The sequence below is a fragment of the Euprymna scolopes genome, chromosome 3 (assembly GCF_053919585.1).
Source record: "Euprymna scolopes isolate OS-2025 chromosome 3, ASM5391958v1, whole genome shotgun sequence".
NCBI lineage: Eukaryota > Metazoa > Mollusca > Cephalopoda > Sepiida > Sepiolidae > Euprymna > Euprymna scolopes.
The window spans coordinates 48,267,945-48,287,978 of record NC_136484.1 but is presented as its reverse complement, the minus strand read 5'-3'; the positions used below and the strand labels follow the sequence as shown (position 1 = coordinate 48,287,978).

Below are 20,034 nucleotides of genomic sequence, written 5' to 3'. Positions count from 1 at the left end.
CCTGACAAGCAGCTAAATCCCACCCCTTCACAGTAGATCCCTAGATGTAAGAGAGCCTTCTACTCCAGTAGTTTCTTCCCCAGAACCGTTAGACTTTGGAATTCCCTTCCGGGTCAATATGCACATCAGTTTCATATGCACATATATTTATATACACTAGAAGTTGCCTGGTCGTTAAAAAAAAAGACAAAAAAAAAAAACGGGACTTGGGTGGCACCAGCCTGAAGCGAAACCGAAAGTAAAATTTTGTAAGCAAGAAAAAAATAAAAAAATGGACGAGTGCTGGCATGAACTCACATAACTCAAGTTAGTAAGCAAACGTCTTATTGATGGGCCCACTAGGACAGTTACAACATTGCAAATTTAGATATTTAAAATGAAAGAACATAACAATGGTTAGCACATGTACAGTTTAAAAACTGCATTGAAAGCAAGGTTTTTATCTGACCCTCCTCTTCAAATAAAACGATATTTCTATACAAAATAAAGTACAGTTTTTTCAAATTTTTTGGTATTTTTTGTCTGAGAGATCCCTCTTTTTAACGATGCCACGTTGGTGCTTGTGCAATGCGAATGACAAAAGTTTTAGTGGACATACACACAGACGTTTGAAATTTATTTAATAGATCAAGTCAACCTAAATCATATTAGTAGAAATCTTCATTTAATATTTGTAAAGTGTTAGAGTGACAAGTGTAATGTCTTCTAGTTCTAAATGATGAATTAATACTATCTTATATTAGCCTCATTTATCTGTTGCATAGTGTTTTTTTTTAGATAGGCTAGTTCAATATACAATGGAGATGGGAGTACCAGTGTTAGATCAAAGGAACTCCTGCTGAATAATAAATATGATGTACTACTCTTTATCTCTATATACTCTTCCTCGTAGTACAATAAGATTGGATTGTGGTTCATGAGTACTCATGCGATACTCTGCATCTATGGAGATATGTTCCAAAGTGGTCACTATAATGTTGAGCCGAGATGGTTAGTGATTCAATATTTGTCTTCATCAATCTCCATTATTGTGGAACTTCCCATCTATTCTGAGCCACTGCATATGCAACTGGGTTCACAAGTGCAAACAGTGAAGAAGGTTTGAAAGATGCGCAAGTTCAGAATTGCATTCATCATCCTTTAAGGATTTTATGCTGAGTTCTGTTATCCAAAACCTGATGAAGTCCACATCTTTTTTATGCAAATTGAATTTTTTCCATGCTGAAAAGGACACCTGTTTTCCACAATGGATGACAATGTATTTTATTCCAGAATGATCAGTTGTCATCAATGCATCTTGTTTTTAAGATCGTATCGATGAAATGTACATTTATATGCATCTTACAATGCATGAAATCCTTGTTATGTCTGAACATCTTGATACCTGCCTTATTTGTTGGTGAAAGTAGTCATATTTCATGTGGTTGAGAAGAGAGGAAGGCTACAGTAACCATTCAATAGATCTAGACTTTTCTATCATATGCTTATACTAAAAATGCTTGATTGAATAGAGATGATGTTCTTTGGTAAAAGCATTGGAGCTTCTGTGCATCTATTGCATATCATCCTATTTTGATGCAATCATCATCCTAGAACACCAAGTTGTAGGTGTACTTGCAAACACTGTTTCAATAATATCTAGTGCCACATCCCAATCGATATCCAATTTGACCCTCTTTTCCCAATGATTGGAGGATAAACCACAATGAAGGTAATGTCCAGTAATTTCCTCCATGATTTACTATAGTTGGTGTGGACATGTGTTAAATATGCTGGACTCAAAATGTTCCAACATTTAACTGGGATCTATTATTCTACATAAAAGTAAAAAGGATATTGGCTAGCTTAGGTAGAATAGTCGTTCTTTGAGGACATCCACATGGAGCCATTTCAACATCACTGGTTATTAAGTTTTGTTGTAAGGTTGGAGTTGGAAAGTTAGGAGAGAATAGGCCTGGATTCTTTAGGACTGATTTCCAATAAGTAAAATCCAGATGTGTTCTCTGACTTTGTATGTTTTCTGTGATCCAACTCTGATGTTAGCAAATATACCTTTAGTATGTAGCTAGTTTTCCATGTTATTTCAGAGTTGGTATTAGATATAAGGATATCTTACTTAAACTAATAAGATATAATGATAGTTAAAATAAAAATTAGTAATTCAATCAGATTACTACAAAAGTTATTTATCATTGGACCAAAAGAGATTCATGTGAAATTGATGGATGGCGATGTAGTAAATTTGTACTTCTTAAGAGAATGAAGAAAGAAAAAAAAAATGTGAAAAATTGTTAAACGAGGACAATAGCAATTTGTATGAATTAATTATTCTTTTATGTGTGCACTTTAACATTAGGGTTTTATCAATCAAATTTGAACATTTTAAACAAATGAAAAATTAATATGATAGACATAATATATCATAAACTCTTAATAATACAAAAAAAAAGATGCAGTTGAAATAATGTTGAAGACTGGATGGCCAAAGTAATAAATTAATGTTGAAGACAATTATGAAAAAAGTGGATGAGAAAATTGGAAAGCTTAATTTAAATACTTTTGTGGAGATTTGTGTCTGATGATTTGATTTTCTTTTTCATATTACAATGACCCACAAGGCTTCATATATCATGAATTAAACAAAATGAACTTGAATTGAGACCTTTCAATCTGGTTATTTCAAAAACAGGTAGAAATGACAAGCAAGAACAGCAAATACAATGAGCGAAAACAATAAGATCAATGGAAACACAAGCAGGTCAAAAGAGAGAATTGGCAGTATGTTGATGGGACACATGCAGAATAAAATGTAGAAGACAAATTTTGCCCATTCATATTATGCAAATGATGTCATTGATTGGCTGGGAAAATTACTCATCTGCATAGCTAATGACATAGATTAGCCGACTATAGTAAGATAATCAAGGTTGGGTATACCCAAACACTGACAATTCAGAATGAATTGGAAAAAGAAAATAGTGAGAATGATTTGTCTTAGTTATTGAACTTGTTTTGTTGTAAGCTGACACCATCAAACAAAAAGTGAATCAATTTTTAAAAAGGTTACAGCCAATTACATAAAATAGTCTGGAATTGAGTTGAAAGCAGTTTGTTTTGTTGTTTTGGCGACAGAGACCAAATTCCAGCCGGTGCACCATCACCCAAGCCATCCTCTCCTACTTCACTGCCGCCAACACAAACATCCACAATAAAACTGGTTCATAGAAATATAAATGAAAGTGTTATCATTCTTCTGAGTACAGCATAATATAACACTATTTGTTTACAATCAAGAATTCTTGGGTTTGTATTAATTTTGTTTGTTTTGGGGAAAACCACTATTCTTCCTTCCACTCCAAACACAACACAAGGTGATGGCAGTTTGCCTGACAAGAATAGCTGTCACTACTAAAGACAATGGACAATTAGTTTTATTAAACAAAAACTTTTTGTTAAAAGATTAAAAAAATCTGTCAGACTTACATTGACTGAATCGTTTCTGAAATATTCGCATTGAAACTTAGAAATTGTTTGCCTTTCTTAGAGAAGCCTCTCACTTCTGAACCTGAAGCAACAAAGATATTACTTTTTGGCCCTTCATTGACCCCTCCAAGTTTGAGTCGCTGTGTCTTCTGTGCAGGAAGAGTTTTAAAATGGGTCTGCAAACAAAAGATAAAAATTGAAACTAAATTTCATCTAATACATTAAAAACAGTAGGTGCTTTTTTTACTATTAGTAGTCATAATCGAAAATTACATTTCAAGTAAAAACGATTTGATGTACTTAACTGTCATGCTGAAATAAGTATCCATACTAAAAATTAGAAAAAAATGATCAAGTAGAAGATTAATCTATAATATAAATCTTACCTTGTAAATGTATGTATGTATGTATGTATGTATGCCTAAAACTTTTGACAGAGGTGACAGAGTTTCACGAGATCGGTATCGTTTTGAAGCTCGACCCTTTGGACAACAAATATCGAAAAATTGGCTAAAAAATGAATTCCTTTACCCTCAACTGGCCACTTTTCTACAAGGAGGGGTCACTTTTTCGCCAATATTTTCATCTCCCCTTTTCAATTGACTAGCCTTAATTGAAACCTTTACCACTTCCGGTTTGGCGATGGACGCAACGGCAAAGATGTTACTTTTTTTTTCCATGTTCTTTTCCTTCTTTGCGGTATGGGTTTGAGCCTGCCTACTACCATTATTTCTTTTTTTTTTTTTGCTCAACACATACCCCGAAAACACCCGGACAATGCTGGGCACCCAGGCTAGTTACAAATAAAAATCAATTAAATGAGAGAATGACTGCTTTACAAGAACTTCTGGTACTTCCACTGTTATCAGTGGTGGATCAAGAAAATATAAAACCGATGTTTATTTTTAATAAAAAGTTCCTCGTTTTTTATTATTTTACTTATTTCAGTAAGACACGTAAGTACATCTAAGAAAACTTGAAATGTGATTTTCCATCGAGACTAATAATAAAGAAGCACCAAGAAAAAATTTCAAATATAATAGGCAGAAAAACAAAAAGCCAATAAAGATAAACCATTTCGGAGTTCTTTATGAAATAGAGGATTTAATGAGTTTCTTTATTTAGAAATACAAGATATTGAAACATCAAAGATAAATAAAGTTACTTTAGATTATTTGTATTATTATTCTTGTCTTGATTGTTCCTACTTACTTGCCTCCCCACGAGGGCAAAGTTAGACACAAGGTCGGTTTTTAATGTGGGGAAAATCCAGTTCCCCAAAAGGGGGCACTCTGGATAGGAACAAAAATTGTCTCCGTCAGGAAGGATGTCTCCTCCACTGACCGAGGACAGAAAAGGTGAAGTGTAGCAGCAGAACAGATACTACACTGTGATCTTGGCCCAAAGGCGTAATCTCCAACCTTCCTCATGTATATTGTTTTTAAACTTGGAAATTTTTATGCTTATAAGAACTTGAGGACTTGAGAACCTATTTCAAACTGAACCTTTTATTAAATCCATGGGGAGGGTAGAGTGTTCTCATTCCATCAGCTATAACTGGGTAGATGTGTTAATTATTATGTTATTCTTCATGATGTAATGACTAAGTAAATCCAGATTCCTCTTCACAAGAAGATGATCGGCTAGTTAAGCCATAAATACCAACTGGTAGAACCACTTGAGAGAAACATGAAAAGGTACACTGATAGCCTCATGCTTAAAGGATATACCAGCTCTGACTACAAACTTCCATTCAGTAAAATAACATAAGATTATTACTCAAATACTGTGGGCAAAACCAGCTACTTCAGACAAATATATCCCTTTTGCAAGACATGTAACTTAGGTATTATCATCTACAATGTGCATTGAACCTGTAACCTAAAGAATTGTCACTTAGAACTGATAAGTTAATCAACATCTTTATCTGTTGCACAATGGGTACATCATCTCATTGCACATACATGCCTGATAGACTATCCCCTTAGTCGACTATGGTAATCCTCTGCTGGTTAGTAATGGTGGAAGTTCCCTGAAGTTCTCTATCCATTCCTATCTTTTTTTTTTATTTGAGAGTCACCACTTATCAAGACTCGAAGGCCACTCAAGGATAAGAGTTAATGACTATAAGGTGGTAGTTTAGTAATCGTTAATGGTGTAAGTTGGGTAGAATTTGATTATTTATAACAACGGTTCAACAAGAAATTGTTTACATTGGATTTGAATTCTACTATGTTGTACTCAATCGGGAAGCAGGCCAATGGAACAGTGTTCCACAAATGGGCAGTTCTGGGAAAAAAGCTTTGATCATGGAATCTGCGTTTAGATTTAGGCACAGATAAAGAGTGGGGGAAATCGTATATAGTGGTTTTAGCTAGTCAAGTTTTTTATGAAAGTTTGGCAAGGGGGGGCCATAGATTGGAGTTCAGTCGAGTACTTGCCATGAAAATAATGATAGAGCAGAGACAGGCTCACAACGTCTCTTCTGTGGGAAAAAGGTTGCAGGGAAGAGAAAAGGGTATCATCTACTAGGTTTTGAAGCTGGTTTTGAACTCTCTTAAGGCTGGACTTTCTTCATATCCGAGTTCTCATTTGTTTCCATTGTCTAGTACTTGCACACAAACTGGTTATCATTTCTCAACCTATTTGTAATTGCACTGTACTTCTTGTTTATAAGTACCACAAATTTCTCTCAACTCCTTTTTCACAAACTTTCTACTTTCTGGGGGCTTTCTAGCACTCAAATCACTGATCAGCACTTGGGTCTTTGTAACATTCACTCTCAGACCTTTACTTTCCATAGCTTTCTTTATAAGAAAAACCACATGTGTTCCTTTTTTTAATCACCAAAACTCAAGGAATTATTCAATTTTAATGAATTTTTTTAGTACTTCTCCTTGGACTTTATAAGGAATACAAGTTTTCAAAATTAAAATCACTAGCAAAAATATGTGATAGGAGAGAACATACTTTGGCTAATATATTAAATATTAACTTATTTTCAACACCAATACGTTGTTAAAGCAAAAGAAACGGTTTTTTGGACTATTAAAATAATTTCCAATGCTATTGATAATGTTTACATATTCATTTATTTATTGTTTATTATCGCTTACGTTTGAATTCATGTTTTGGAACAGGATGTAAATCATAAATCTATGACATCATGCTTAACTATAATTATTTTGTTAAGGTAATGTTTTAAGCTCTATTTATAAGTCAAAGTAGCTCAGTTGGTAGAGCCTCAGACTAAAGATCTCAAGGTATCAATTTCAATTTCCAGTCATGACATTCACTTTATTTGTTGGGAATTTAATATTTACTATTAATGCAATATTCTTCTAAAACTAGTTAAGATATCTGATGTTTGGAAACAAATTTTGTAATGTATTCATTACAAGATGAAACGATAAATTTGCCACCCTAAAGAAAACAACACTACAGCTTTATTTTAAAACTTTTATTGAAAAAATCAATTCAGGTAACTTGATTATGTAGTAGAGCTGACATCTATTCAATGTAGCCACATTCAATCTCAATCACCGCCTCGATACAAGTCTGGAACTGGAAGCATGCCTTTTTCACAAGTGTCAGCAGAAGCTCAGCGAATACTAGGCAGATGGCGGCAATCAGGTTAGCTTTGGTGTTGTGGGAGGTTATGTTGGTGATGTTCTCGACATATGACCAAACGAAGTAGTCCAGTGGGTTCAGGTCCGGGGAGAGGGGGGGGCAGTGAAAGAAGGGTAATAAGTCATAGCACTCCTTCTGAAGCCAAGCCTGGGTCTCTTTGGACTTGTAGGCCAGTGCCTAGTCCTGCTGCTACACCCACTCTTCAGCACATCCAGGTACACTTTGGTGTTGACTTTCAAGCGGACTTCAAAGATGTGAGATGGCATAATGTGGCCCTCACTTAAAACCACACCAAAGACCGTAACTGTGGTTGGAAACTCGTTGAGTTGTCCCCTCAAGCGTTGAACCATTCGGATTTGCATTTTAAGGGTGCTAGCAATGGTCCTGTTGTCATAACTTAGATCGGTAGAGACCATGAATTGATCTCCAATCTTGCTTGTTGAACATTGTGTCACTTTCAAACATAATAAATAGCTCCTATCACTCTTGGGATCTGTACACAACTGGCCAACTAGTAAATGGTCTGCAACAAAAAAAGAAAACCGGTTTTCATTAAATAGAAATGGAATCATCTTGTCTTTTCACATGTGACAATTTTATCGTTCCACCCTGTACATGAAAAAAGTTTGTAACTGACGGATGGACAGGCAGACAATATCTCTATTCATATGAGACAATGATTTCCAAAAGAGAATTGGAGTTTGATGGCAAGTCAGGCAAGAGTAACACACATGTGCAGTAACACTTTTTTAATCTGTTGTTACTGTTAACAGCGACTTTATATATAATTTTTAGAACAACATTTTAAATATGTGGACAGAAACTTAAAACTCTGTTTGCTTTGCAAACCATCCATCAGTCATACCCTCTCCCCTATGTACACAACATACACAATCATTGGGCTGTTCAGAGATAGGCAGCATTGAATCTGCTAATAAGTCAAGAGAGAAGTAAAGAATATATAAAGCTGTATATTTTTAAAATATTTTTTTTATTTTATTATTATTTAAAAGAAAAAGGAATCAGAATTAGTTACAACAAAGAAAATTAAAAAAACTTGCTTGACATGAAAAAAAAAGAAAATGAATTTCAATGAGAAACATTTTCAACTTACAATAACTTCTCCTTTTTTCATGCTAAAACATTGCAACACTCCATCATTGTCAGCTATTGCAATCTGAAAATGGTGAAAAAATGATATGCTTATGCTATTACAATTCTAAAGAACTTGTTTGACTATTCCTTATATACGTTTTATTTCTATAATATTAAAATCTGCACATGTGATTCATTTAAGCCTTTGAGATCAACTTCGTATGAGGCCAAACTTCACAAATTAAGAAAATAAGACGAAAAATAGTATTTAAAAACTTTACAGAATGATACTAGTATGCGATGTTAGTAGTGCACGACGATGTATATTCGAGAACCCTCATTGCCTTGACTGTCTGGTTTAAGTAGCCCGATCTTGTCTCTGATGTAAGCGGGCAAGTCTGCTTCTATGGGGGTGTGATGCTAAGACTACTCTGGTCTTGTAACTGGGCATCTTGGGTTCAATTCCACCTCTACACGCCCCTCCCCCTTCCAGAGCCATAAGATACTCACGTTGTGATCCAATGTTTTGAGGCTCTAGAGCAGTTGTGTAACGTGCCCCATGTCTGTGAGGATAGGTTTCTGGGTGGTCGCATCACCCTTCTGCTATGATGCACCGGTTGATCCTCCTCAACCTCCAACATCCCAGAGGATGCTGTGTTTATTCGTCCATATTCCAACATTGTTTGTAGCAGGTTTCCTATATCGGTGACGCTATGTAAAGTATCGGCAAGGCGACGTATATTTGAGAACCCTCGTTGCCATGAATGTCTTGTTTAAGTAGCCTGCTCTCGCCTCTCATGTAAGCGGGCGAGTCTACTTCTATGGGGATATGATGCCAAGACCACTCCGGTCTTGTAACTGGGCATCAGATTAGTGTGCAAAAATGTGTAAATATAGTGAAATTCAATTCAATTTCAAATTGTGATAACTATTTTTGGGGTCATTGTGATAAAAATTGGATATAAACAAAACTTAATTTTTTCTCTGTAAATGTACAATTCTTTCTGTTGTGCTTCAGTCAGTGGTTTTCTCTCAGCACCAAAATCAACAGAGTGCAGGTCATTGTTAAGATAGTCATTTCCCTGTTGTCTCCTGCATTATGTTGCTGCTACATATATCAGGAGGGAAAAATGGTGTCTGCTTATTTCGGGTCAATGTTCATATTTACGGCACATCAGACCTTTTGTGAGGGGTTATAAAATAAAAGCAGAACGCACCTTTTCATATCTTCTTCACATCTCTTGACCGTGTCAGCTACCCTGAAATAAAAGCTCATAACAACAACGCAAGTCTCATTACCTAGATAATTAGAACTTTATTTGTTTCACGGACGAATGCTGCGCCCCTGTTCTCTGTCTATCCTTAGAAGGAGGGTGGGAATTTCTCTATTGATTCATCTTCCATACATATCTACCACAAGAATGTTCATACTCTCTCCAAGCACATGCTCCCTCCTTTTTATATTGTATGCATGATCTCTGCATGTTCACAGCATGTCAGAGCAGTGTTATTGGGTTTGATAAGTTTTAACCATTTGATCTTCATCAAAGCCAACAACATCCTGCTCTAATCGTGCTATTCATGTCATGGACTCAATAACAGTTGCTGGTCCTGTGCAGTTCTAGGAAGTCCACCCTCCCAGGCTTTACTTTCTTCCTTTAAGAGGTTAGTTTATTGCTAATCACCTGAGACACCCTTCTGGGGAATGTTGTAGGCAAGAGGGTTCTTCTTCGAAGGCATTGACTCTTCAATCCCACTTTCCAATGCATGTGTCACATCTTTCCATGGGTTGAAAAAGATAAATAACTTCTCTTATGTTATTAATAGTTTGAGGGGAGGGTGCAGTTAAGCCAACAAATGCGATGCCTCCATTCAATCTCAAGAGATAATGAATACCTCCTAGAAGGGTAGCTGCAAGGGTAATTTATCCCCAATGTGAACTCATCTTGGAAGGACTCTACCCACTCCCCAACTCTTTCTTTTCACCCACACTTAGATCCCACTCCCACTTAAAGATTAACTTGCCTGTTTTTGGTAAACTGAAAAACAGTGGCTGATCTATTATTTAGATAGGGTTGGAAAGGCCTTACTAACTAATTTTTTGTTGCTTCTTGTTTATTTTCTATTCCCTTGCCAATGAAATGTTATTACTGTAAATGATTCAATAAAACTTTTTCAAATTTGGGTTTATCTTAAATAGGACAGTCCCTGGAGTGAATATGGTATTGTGGTAATGGAGATATTTCTAGTTGAGAGTAAGATAGACGATTTTAAGTATTTGAGACCAAAGATGACCAATGACTAATCACACCACACTTTTGAATGGCTGTGTACCTAATTTGTTCATAATGTAATTTTATATTTTGTGCAAATAAATATTGAACGTGATGGACGATGTTGGTAGATTTGTATTATTTGGATTATTCGGACTATTGCTTTCATTTTGAGTGTTATTCTCACAACTTTTCAGTCCATGTAACTTCTAACCTTCTTCAGGTGTATCTTAGCGAAATTGAGAATCTACACAGAATTTCAAACAGAACTCTTTAATCCACAGGGGTAGCATGCTCTGACCAGGTAGAAGTTTTAAATAATTCACAATTTTATTCTTAGTATAACCAACAGTGAGGATTGAACCTTCAACCTCTAGAAGAGTGTCACTTAGAACTGAATTTTACTTATTGGTTACACCATGGTTCTTTGTAGTTTGAATTTCTACGCAAATTTAAAAGTTCGACAAGATACACCTGAAGAAAGTTGATGTAATCTTAACTTAATCGGAATTAATATCAGAAAATTTTGTGCCTATTTTCTGATGCCAAAAACGATTCTTTTAATTGGTTTTATTGTTTGTTTTTGGTTAAAACTTAATTTTCTATGGCTCGTATTAATGATGAAATGATAAATATTTATTGATTTTAAACTACCAGCAAAACTAAAATCTTCATAAGTGTATTTCTATGTTTAGGAAATTATATGCACATATTTCATTGTTTTTGTGGTAACTCACCTAAAAAACAATTCTATATTTAGAAATTTAAAAGAATCGGAATCGGTAATTGTATCGGAATCAGGAAAAATATTGGAATCGTCCCATCACTATTAATTACTAAAAGTATTTGATCATAAAAATCAATATTTTAAGTTAATATTCTGTGTATTAAATTTAAAGGAGCAGACATGGTTACAACGAATAATACAATACAATTCAAGTGCAATTATTCAAACCAAATGAAAAAGCATAAGTCTATGTACGAAAAAGATTAACTATTTGGAATAAAATATAATCTTTTTTTTTTTTTTTTTCTTTCTTTGAAGATTGTAATGCCGGGTATGGGACAGCCAAACCAGCTGCCAACATTGCCCTGCTTTTTATTGAAACCAACCAAGAACTCTTTTTAGTATCCTCACTGTTCCCTTAAGTCCAATTGTCTGGATCTCTTTTTCACTTGGTTCACCAGGAATATTAGTTAGGTAGGACTTTGGGTTCTTCTTCATAAGCCCTGTAGCACCTATAATAACTGGTATGAGTGATATCACCCTAAGATTCCAGTTTCTTTTCACATCATACGAGACCTTGATATTTGGTCTGTTTCTCTCTTTCAGCTCTGTTCAGACCTCCATCATTAGGGACACTCACTTCAGCTAAGGTTGACACTCTCTCTGATTTATTCCATATAACTATGTCAGGTTTGACAGCAGCATTTTCAAGGTAGGTGGCTGATGCTTGTGCAAATTGGATATCTTTTAAACCAATACTTTTCAGGTGAAAACATTATTACATACTTATATGTCATGTCGAAATTAGTATAAATTTTTAAAATTATAAAACATGCTCCAGTAGAAAAATAATTACAAGTAAAAATAGAATTTATCGTGTGTTTTAATGTGGAAGGGTTGTGCAATCAATTCGGTATGAAAAACAAGGGAGATAACCCTCCACTTCAATCGATATAAATTAAGGGTGTACCATTTTTAAACACATGTTTAAAGAACATAATTGTGGATGATTTTTTCGTTAAAAATATATCTAGCACATCTATTGGATGATTTTTTGGAGATTTTGGAATTCATACAGATTTCAACATGACATGTAAGTACGTAATAATGTTTTCACCTGAAATGTGTTGGTTTAACAGATCACCAATCTACATAAGCACCAATTTTTTTTTCTAACTGAGGACAGGATCGATACTACCCTTTGAATTATTTATTTGCTTAAAATATATATAAAAAATTACATTTAAAACAAATTAGGCAAGAGGCCAGTGTGGAGAAAATAATAGCTGTTGCTGTTGGTCATCCTTCACTAAAGTGATAACAATGTCTAATCTACTCATAAGTAGAACTATCTCAGTTACCACAATATCACTTTTATATCCTAGGGGCCATCCTATTTAAGACATCCCAAATTTAATGGAAAAAATTTAATAGAAATAGAACTAAAAGTTTGGTTGGTAAAACTTTTCCAACCCTTTCTAAATAATAGACTATACATTGTTTTCTGGTTTATTTAGAACTACAAACAAGCAGTCTAATGGTAGTGGAATCTAAGTGGGATAAAAAAAAAGAAAATTAGGGATGGAGTTTAGAGAATGGGTAGTGTCCTTCCAACATAAATGCAATTTGGGAGATGTTGAAGACTTAAAATTGAAAGTGGGAAGTAGGCATCATGGAGGATTTTGATTAGATGGAGAGGGGGGAGGTATGTTAACTCGTTCATTCGCCTAGCTAAGAAGTTAACCCTGACCCGAAGGGCTGGGGTCCAACAGACAGAGAACACTTGATTACTTTTCATGCACACAAGCTCATTATTTGTATTCACCTTTATTTAAAAACAGAACAATGTAATCTTTTCCTATCACATCTGATCTTTACCTTCAACTGGTGCTTGAAGGAAATGATCAAATCTTAATCAGAAAAAAGATTCAATCACTTGGTCATTTCTCAGATGCGACATGCACACCATCAGTTGTGCTTGGACCAGGATCGCTTTAAAATGCCATTCATTTCTCCCTGTCCCATGCCGGTCCGATATTGTTGCTTACATAGGATATGTTTAGCAGGAGAGGATGCTCAGAATCAGTACAAATCATCACCTTGTTGGCAAACTTCCATAACCTCTGGAGTGCGTAACATTGGAAGAAAGCATGATTGGGTATTTCTTCTTCAAATGGTTCACAGGGTGAGTTCTCCATTCCAGAATTGTGTTGTATGACAAGGATCTCCAAAGTTTTCAAATGAGTGAGTGGGGGGGGGGGGGCATATTGCTGTCTTATTAGAGCTATGCAGGAAAAATATTAAAAAAAAAAATGATCTGGACATGTTTTACACTGTTTTGCTCTTTAGTTTTGTTTTTTAGTGAACTGGTTTATGAACAAAAAAGAAACTCATCACACTATTTTCACACATTTCAATTTTTCCTGTATATTTTTACATTTTTCTAATAAAAGCTTCATGAGTCGAATTAAAGACATTAGCAAGCTAGATCTGGCCTGCGGGCCGTAGTTTGGAAACCGCTGTTGTATGACATTGAGAGTAACATGTTCCAGACCAAACCAGATCAGTGAGAACTTAAAATTATTGAGATGACTTATACCATGCGGCCAACTCCATTTGGAGCAAATCTCCTCCTCTGTCCATCTGAACTGCTCAACGAACAGATCTTCAACTGCCCTCTTCACTAATTCTCTGTGAAGTTCCTTTCTAGAAGACCAAGAAAGATTACTGAACTGAGGAAGCTTTTTGAAATGCAGCTTAGTACTATTTGAAAAACTGCCTACACTGGCCCTCAACTGAATAAGGTCGGGAAAGGCAATACCAATAATGAGTTCCATGCATATTCCTCTGTCAAAGTTTGACTCAGGAAAGCCTCCTTACACAGCCATTGAATACAGAACTATCTGCGAAATCAATACTGCTTCCAGTCTCAGGGAAGCATCGAAGGATCTTTACATGGTTTGCAGGCAGAGAAATACAGCCAATAAGTAAAGGATAAAATAAAAGACATAAGTGGTGCTCTACCTTTAGGAGAGTTTTCTTTAATGTCAAGTGTTAACTGATACTTCAACCTTTAACTATATCTCCAACCAATTCCTCGAGCTGGACACCCAATCCAGACCACATGCCAAAAATTTGAACTGGATCATCTGTCCAATAGAAAGGAGCCAACTGCAGACCGGTTGATTATTTATGGTTGATTTTGGCCCGTGATTGTTTCATAATATGTGAGTTCCTTTGTCATCCTTTCAATGTCTCAGAAGCATGACACAAAGAGAGTGATGTCATCGGCGAATGTGAAAATACTGGTTCACATCATGCCAAGCAAAGCGATACTGCATCGGATTGAACTTGCCTCCTCATTCCTCAGGTTGTCCAGTAGCAGCTCCAGCAAGGGTGTAGAGCAGAGGCGAGAGCAGACACCTTTGATGCATCAACTGGGAGATAGTAAAAGATTGTGAACACTTTACGTTTACTGAAGACCACACAAAATACAGGTTTAAAAAGTCTTTGGTATAACTGCCTCCTAATTAGGACTAGCAGCTGCTGTATATTCATGAAGTTACACAGGTGAGGTATGGCTTTATAGGCTTTGTTGATATGGCCTTCAAGTCATTCTTTTGACACTTTCAAAGAACCGATGTAAAAAATACATAATGCATTTTGATGATGACCTATTGGTAGAGACTGAGCTGGGTACAAATTTATTTTTTACATTCTTTAGATCCTCATATGAAAAGAAACTGGAATCTCAGAAAGATCTTTATCATTCCAGTAATTATAGGAGCAACTGGACTCATGAAAAAGAATTTCAAAACCTACCTGGAAAATATACTTGGTGAACCAAGTGCAAGAGCGATTCAAGCCATTGCGCTTAAAGGGACAGTCACAATCTTAAAAAGATCTCTTGGTTGGAATATATGAGATAGTGGATGAATGTTTGGCATCTGGTAGGATGTTCCATCCACAGCTTAAACAAACTGATAAGAAATTTTTTTTTTTATTAAAAGCAAAAAATGTTCTCCTTACCTTTTGTGTTTTCCCAGCTAATGGAAGCAACTCCATTGTTTTAGGAGAGGTCAAACCAACCTGCAATGAAATGATATTTTATGAAAATAAAAATAAACAGTAAAACTTGTGTATTTCTAAAATGACAAAAAATTATTGGAACTTTATATTTCAAAGAAAGAATTTTATATGCTTTAACAATTTTCAATTTTAATATTTAAATGAACAGAAAGCATTAACTATTTATAATTTCAACTTGTGATGATGTATGGAAGGGTTCAATTTTAATTTCATCTTGTGATGATGTATGGAAGTGTTTCATTTTAATTTCATCTTGTGATGATGTATGGAAGTGTTTCATTTTAATTTCATCTTGTGATGATGTATGGAAATGTTTCATTTTAATTTCATCTTGTGATGATGTATGGAAGTGTTTCATTTTAATTTCATCTTGTGATGATGTATGGAAGTGTTTCATTTTAATTTCATCTTGTGATGATGTATGGAAGTGTTTCATTTTAATTTCATCTTGTGATGATGTATGGAAGTGTTTCATTTTAATTTCATCTTGTGATGATGTATGGAAGTGTTTCATTTTAATTTCATCTTGTGATGACGTATGGAAGTGTTTCATTTTAATTTCATCTTGTGATGATGTATGGAAGTGTTTCATTTTAATTTCATCTTGTGATGACGTATGGAAGTGTTTCATTTTAATTTCATCTTGTGATGATGTATGGAAGTGTTTCATTTTAATTTCATCTTGTGATGATGTATGGAAGTGAAACCTGTTCAGTGAAGGTTGAGGATATTTATTTCATTCAGCTGTTTTGTTTTATGGCATATCAACCCTTTTGCAGGTTATTTAATGGTGAATCTGGTCAATTTTGGTAAAAATGTTTATACTTCAAGTTCTTTATATTGTTGTGTATTGTTTCATGCAAAAATATCATCATCACAAAAATATATTCATGGTGTTTGGTTTGGTTTGGTTCTTTTGCAGAGGAAAATTGTTGTCTTTGTTTTTGGCTTTGCAGAACATGATTTAATTTTTCAAAAAGAAAGTTAAAAATAAAATAATAACATGAATGTTTGATGCATTTTAGGTCAAGAAGTTGTTATGTTCAAACAGCTTGGTTTGGTTTGGTTTGGTTTGGTTTGGTTTGGTTGTTTTGTTTTACGGTATATCAACCCTTTTTGGGTTATTTAATGCTGAATCCAGTTATTTTGGAAATAGTATTCATGTTGCATCCAATTATTTTGTAGAAGGTTTTTATTCATATAAGCTTTTTATACCTATTAACCCTTATCCTTGAGTGGCCTCTGGGCCTTGATAAGTGGTGACACTCATGTAAAAAAAAAAAAAAAAAAATTCTTCAGTCTCTTTGTATCTTCAATCGCTAGTTTGTAGTTTTTGGTTTGCTTGATTTATAGTGGATGTTACCGTTTTTCTTCCCTCACCTGCAGAACATGAATGAGTTTTGCAATGGGAGAGAGAAAAAGGGTTACAGTATTAATGTTTGGTACATTTTAAGTTAAGAAACCAGTCAGGAAGTGGGGGAGAGAAAAAGAAAAGGGAAATGGGAAGAAAGAAAAAGAAGTGAAAAGATGGGTTGTTTTTGTTTTTGCTTTTGGTTTTGCAGAACATAAGTTTTTGCAAAAGGAAGTAGAAAAACAAAAAGCATCAATGTTAAGTGCATTTCGTCTCAGGAAGTCAATATCTTCAGACAGCCTGATCTGGTAGCACCAGTCAGACAGCTTGATCTGGTAGTACAAGAAGTGGATGTGTAATGTAAGTATTAAAGACAGATTTAAATCTGATGACCTCAGAGAAAGATTAAAACTGGACAGTATAGGAAGATAGTTCGGTCATATTTAAAGAATGGATGAAAGTGCTTGGGTTAGTAGATGTAAAACAGTTGAAGCAGCAGGAACAGTTGGCAGAGGAAGGACAAGAAAAAAATGGGAGGAAATGATAAAGATGAATTTGAGAAAAAGAGATATAAAAAAGACCTGGCTAGAGATAGGTTAATTTGGAAGTTAGTTCCCAAAAGCGGTCTAACATAAGCCAACACATAAAACAGATGTAAAACCAAGTATTATAATTTTGCAATCTATATATATATAAAAGTGAAAGTGTATGTGTGTCTGTGTACATTTCCCTATGCAATAACTCAGTCAATTTTTAGTTTACAGACTCGAAATTTGATATACAGGTTACTGAGATTTGGGAAAATCGATGTGATCGGTTTTTGGCCAGAAATTTGGCGATTAAGGGTCAAAGTTCAACAATTTGGCCTTTGAGAACTCTACCAAACTCCTCCGACAATTTTGGGTCTATGCACTTGAAATTTTAGATATAGGTTCCTTGGACATGGATCTAACTTAATAACTTGATTTTAGTCCAAAACAATAAATTTTAAGGGGTCATAATAGGGGTCAAAGTTAAAAGAAAATTGACCCCTGTGGTCTCTTCCAAATTACTCAGACAATTTCTGGTCTAAATATTTGAAATTTTACATAAAGGGTATTCAAAGATAGGGCAAGCTTTTTCATCAGTTTGGGTCGAAAATTTTTAGTTACCAATATATAAATCTATGTATGTATGTATGTCTGTTTCCATGTCTGCCTTAAACTTTCAATAGAGGCGACGGATTTTACCAAGATCGGTATCGTTTGTAAGTTCGATCTTTCATACGACAAATATCGAAAAATTGGCTAAAAACATTAATATCTTCCTCTTCAACTAGACACTTTTTTACAGGGGGGGGTCACTTTTTTCGCCAATGTTTTTGAAAGTTATCCTCTCCTTTAGATTGTCTAGCCTTACTTTTAAAAAATGTCTCTTCCGGTTTGGCGGTGGTCGTAACAGCATAAACGTTAGGTTTTACCCCGTTCTTTGCCTCCTTTGCAGTACAGGTTCGAACCTGCCTTCCTACTACCACTTTTTTTTTTTCTTGCTCAACATACACATCTGGGCAACGCCGGGCGCCAATGCTAGTTGCAAATAAAGCTTCTTTTTCAAGCACCTCAATACTCATAGGACAAGTGATTATCATTGGAAAAAAAATGCACAATTATCACAAAAATACATTCAATTATTAAAGAAAACACGGATATAGTATATCACTATCTAACCATTTTTGGGGACTTAAGAATAGCAAATAATTTTTGGTACTTGAAAATCTTAAGGTGGGCTAGAATGTGTAGATTTTTAAATAGATTATGCTTGAGTGAGAAACTAGATATTTTGAAGATAGAAAAAATCTAATTAACCTTAGGAAAGAAATTTCTACAAACTACATACAAGAGAATAAATTTTACTTTGGAACTAATTAAAGGCTCATTATAAAAATTATGGAGGAGGTTAGGTTGTTTGGTTGTTTTTGTTTTATAGCATATCAACTCGTTTTGGTTATTTAATGTTAAATCTAGTAATTTTGGAAAAAGGTTATATGCTTTAAGTTCTTTATATTTTCAAATATTTATTCAATGTCTTTGGTTTGGTTTGGTTTGGTTTGATTTGATTGTTATAGGAAAATTGCTGTTTTTGACTTTGTAAACGACAATTGAGCTTTGTAAAGGGAAAGTAAATAAATGTTAACGTTTGGTGCATTTTAGGTCAGGAAGCCAGTATTTTCAGACAACTTGATCTGGTCACACCAGTTAGGTGGAAGTGGTTCATTGTTAAATATTAGGGGAAATTAGTTAGCATTTGGGGATGATGAAAGTAGATAAGATACGTGTTTTTATATAAACAATAAAAAAACAATTAGCATTAAGTCAAACTGAAGAGCATGGATAGAGATAGATGTGAACATTTTAAATAGACAACAACAATCAACGGATTTAAACAGTAGGAGCCATAAACAAAAAAAAGAAATTTTTTTTTTAAATTTGCATTTATAAGGGACTATCGAGGGGTACCCGGCGTTGCCCGGGTGTTTGTAGGGGTGTGTGGTGTTAAATAAAAAAGAAGCCAAAACGTTTAGATAATGAACCAAGGCCTTAACTACCTGAGCTAAAGCGACGTCTTTAAAGTTTGTTTGGTTTATCAACTATTTAAAGTAAATCAGGTCATGACGTCATCTGATGCATGCGTTGTTGACCCTCCCCCCTGTCAAAAATTGTCGATTTCGGGGTGAAAAAGTTAACGTTTTTCTTGTTTTCTGTCTAGACATCTCTCTCTCTCTCTCTCTCTGTTTGCATCTCTCTCTCACTCTCTCTCTCACACACACTCTCTCTCTCTCTCTTTCTCACTTCGTCTGCCTTACTCTAAAGACTGGAAAATGGCATCTGGCTGTTTTTATTTTTAAAAAAAATTTGATCGTTAATATTTTTTGTAAGCATATTTTTTTTTTACTTCACATGTTTGGCTTGGCTTTATTTTTCGTTTAACTATCGTATCTAACTATTTTGAATGTGGTAATAACTTTGGTAACGTTGCCATAGTGTAGAAGTTCATAGTTTAGCTTTAATTAATTTTTTTTTACCGATAACAGCATTTTTAAATTGTAAATTCACACCGCAATTAGAGCTTGCTGACGTCAAGATCACGTGACATGACTCAGCGGGTTTTACATACAAGTTGACCCAAAATAAACGGCCGCGTGTATACTTTATGTAGAAGAGTTGGCGGCCGTATTTTTGGGGGCAGTTATAAATCGATTTAAAAATATGTAATGTTTAACATTAAAATGTCACTTTTGTTGGGCCCCCCCCCTCTGCAAAAAATCGATCAGTTGACGCACTTCTGATGGTCACTTTGGGCCAATTTTTCGATATTTGTCGTCCAGAAGGTGGAGCTTTCATATGAGA

The 20,034-nt window shown here is 34.8% G+C and overlaps 1 protein-coding gene across 4 annotated transcripts in view; it reads right to left on the bottom strand.

Moving 5' to 3' along the window:
• The window catches only part of LOC145254802 (BBSome complex member BBS7-like), an 86,491-nt gene that overhangs the window by 54,166 nt on the left and 12,291 nt on the right, over positions 1-20,034 (bottom strand). For all 4 annotated transcript variants that reach the window (XM_080113604.1, XM_080113594.1, XM_080113614.1 and 1 more), the window contains exons 2-4: positions 15,238-15,297; positions 8,228-8,290; positions 3,484-3,659 (exon numbers count right to left, since the gene is read on the bottom strand). In XM_080113604.1, the coding sequence (XP_079969730.1) occupies positions 3,484-3,659; positions 8,228-8,290; positions 15,238-15,297 (299 nt within the window). The remainder of the gene's footprint in view (positions 1-3,483; positions 3,660-8,227; positions 8,291-15,237; positions 15,298-20,034) is intronic.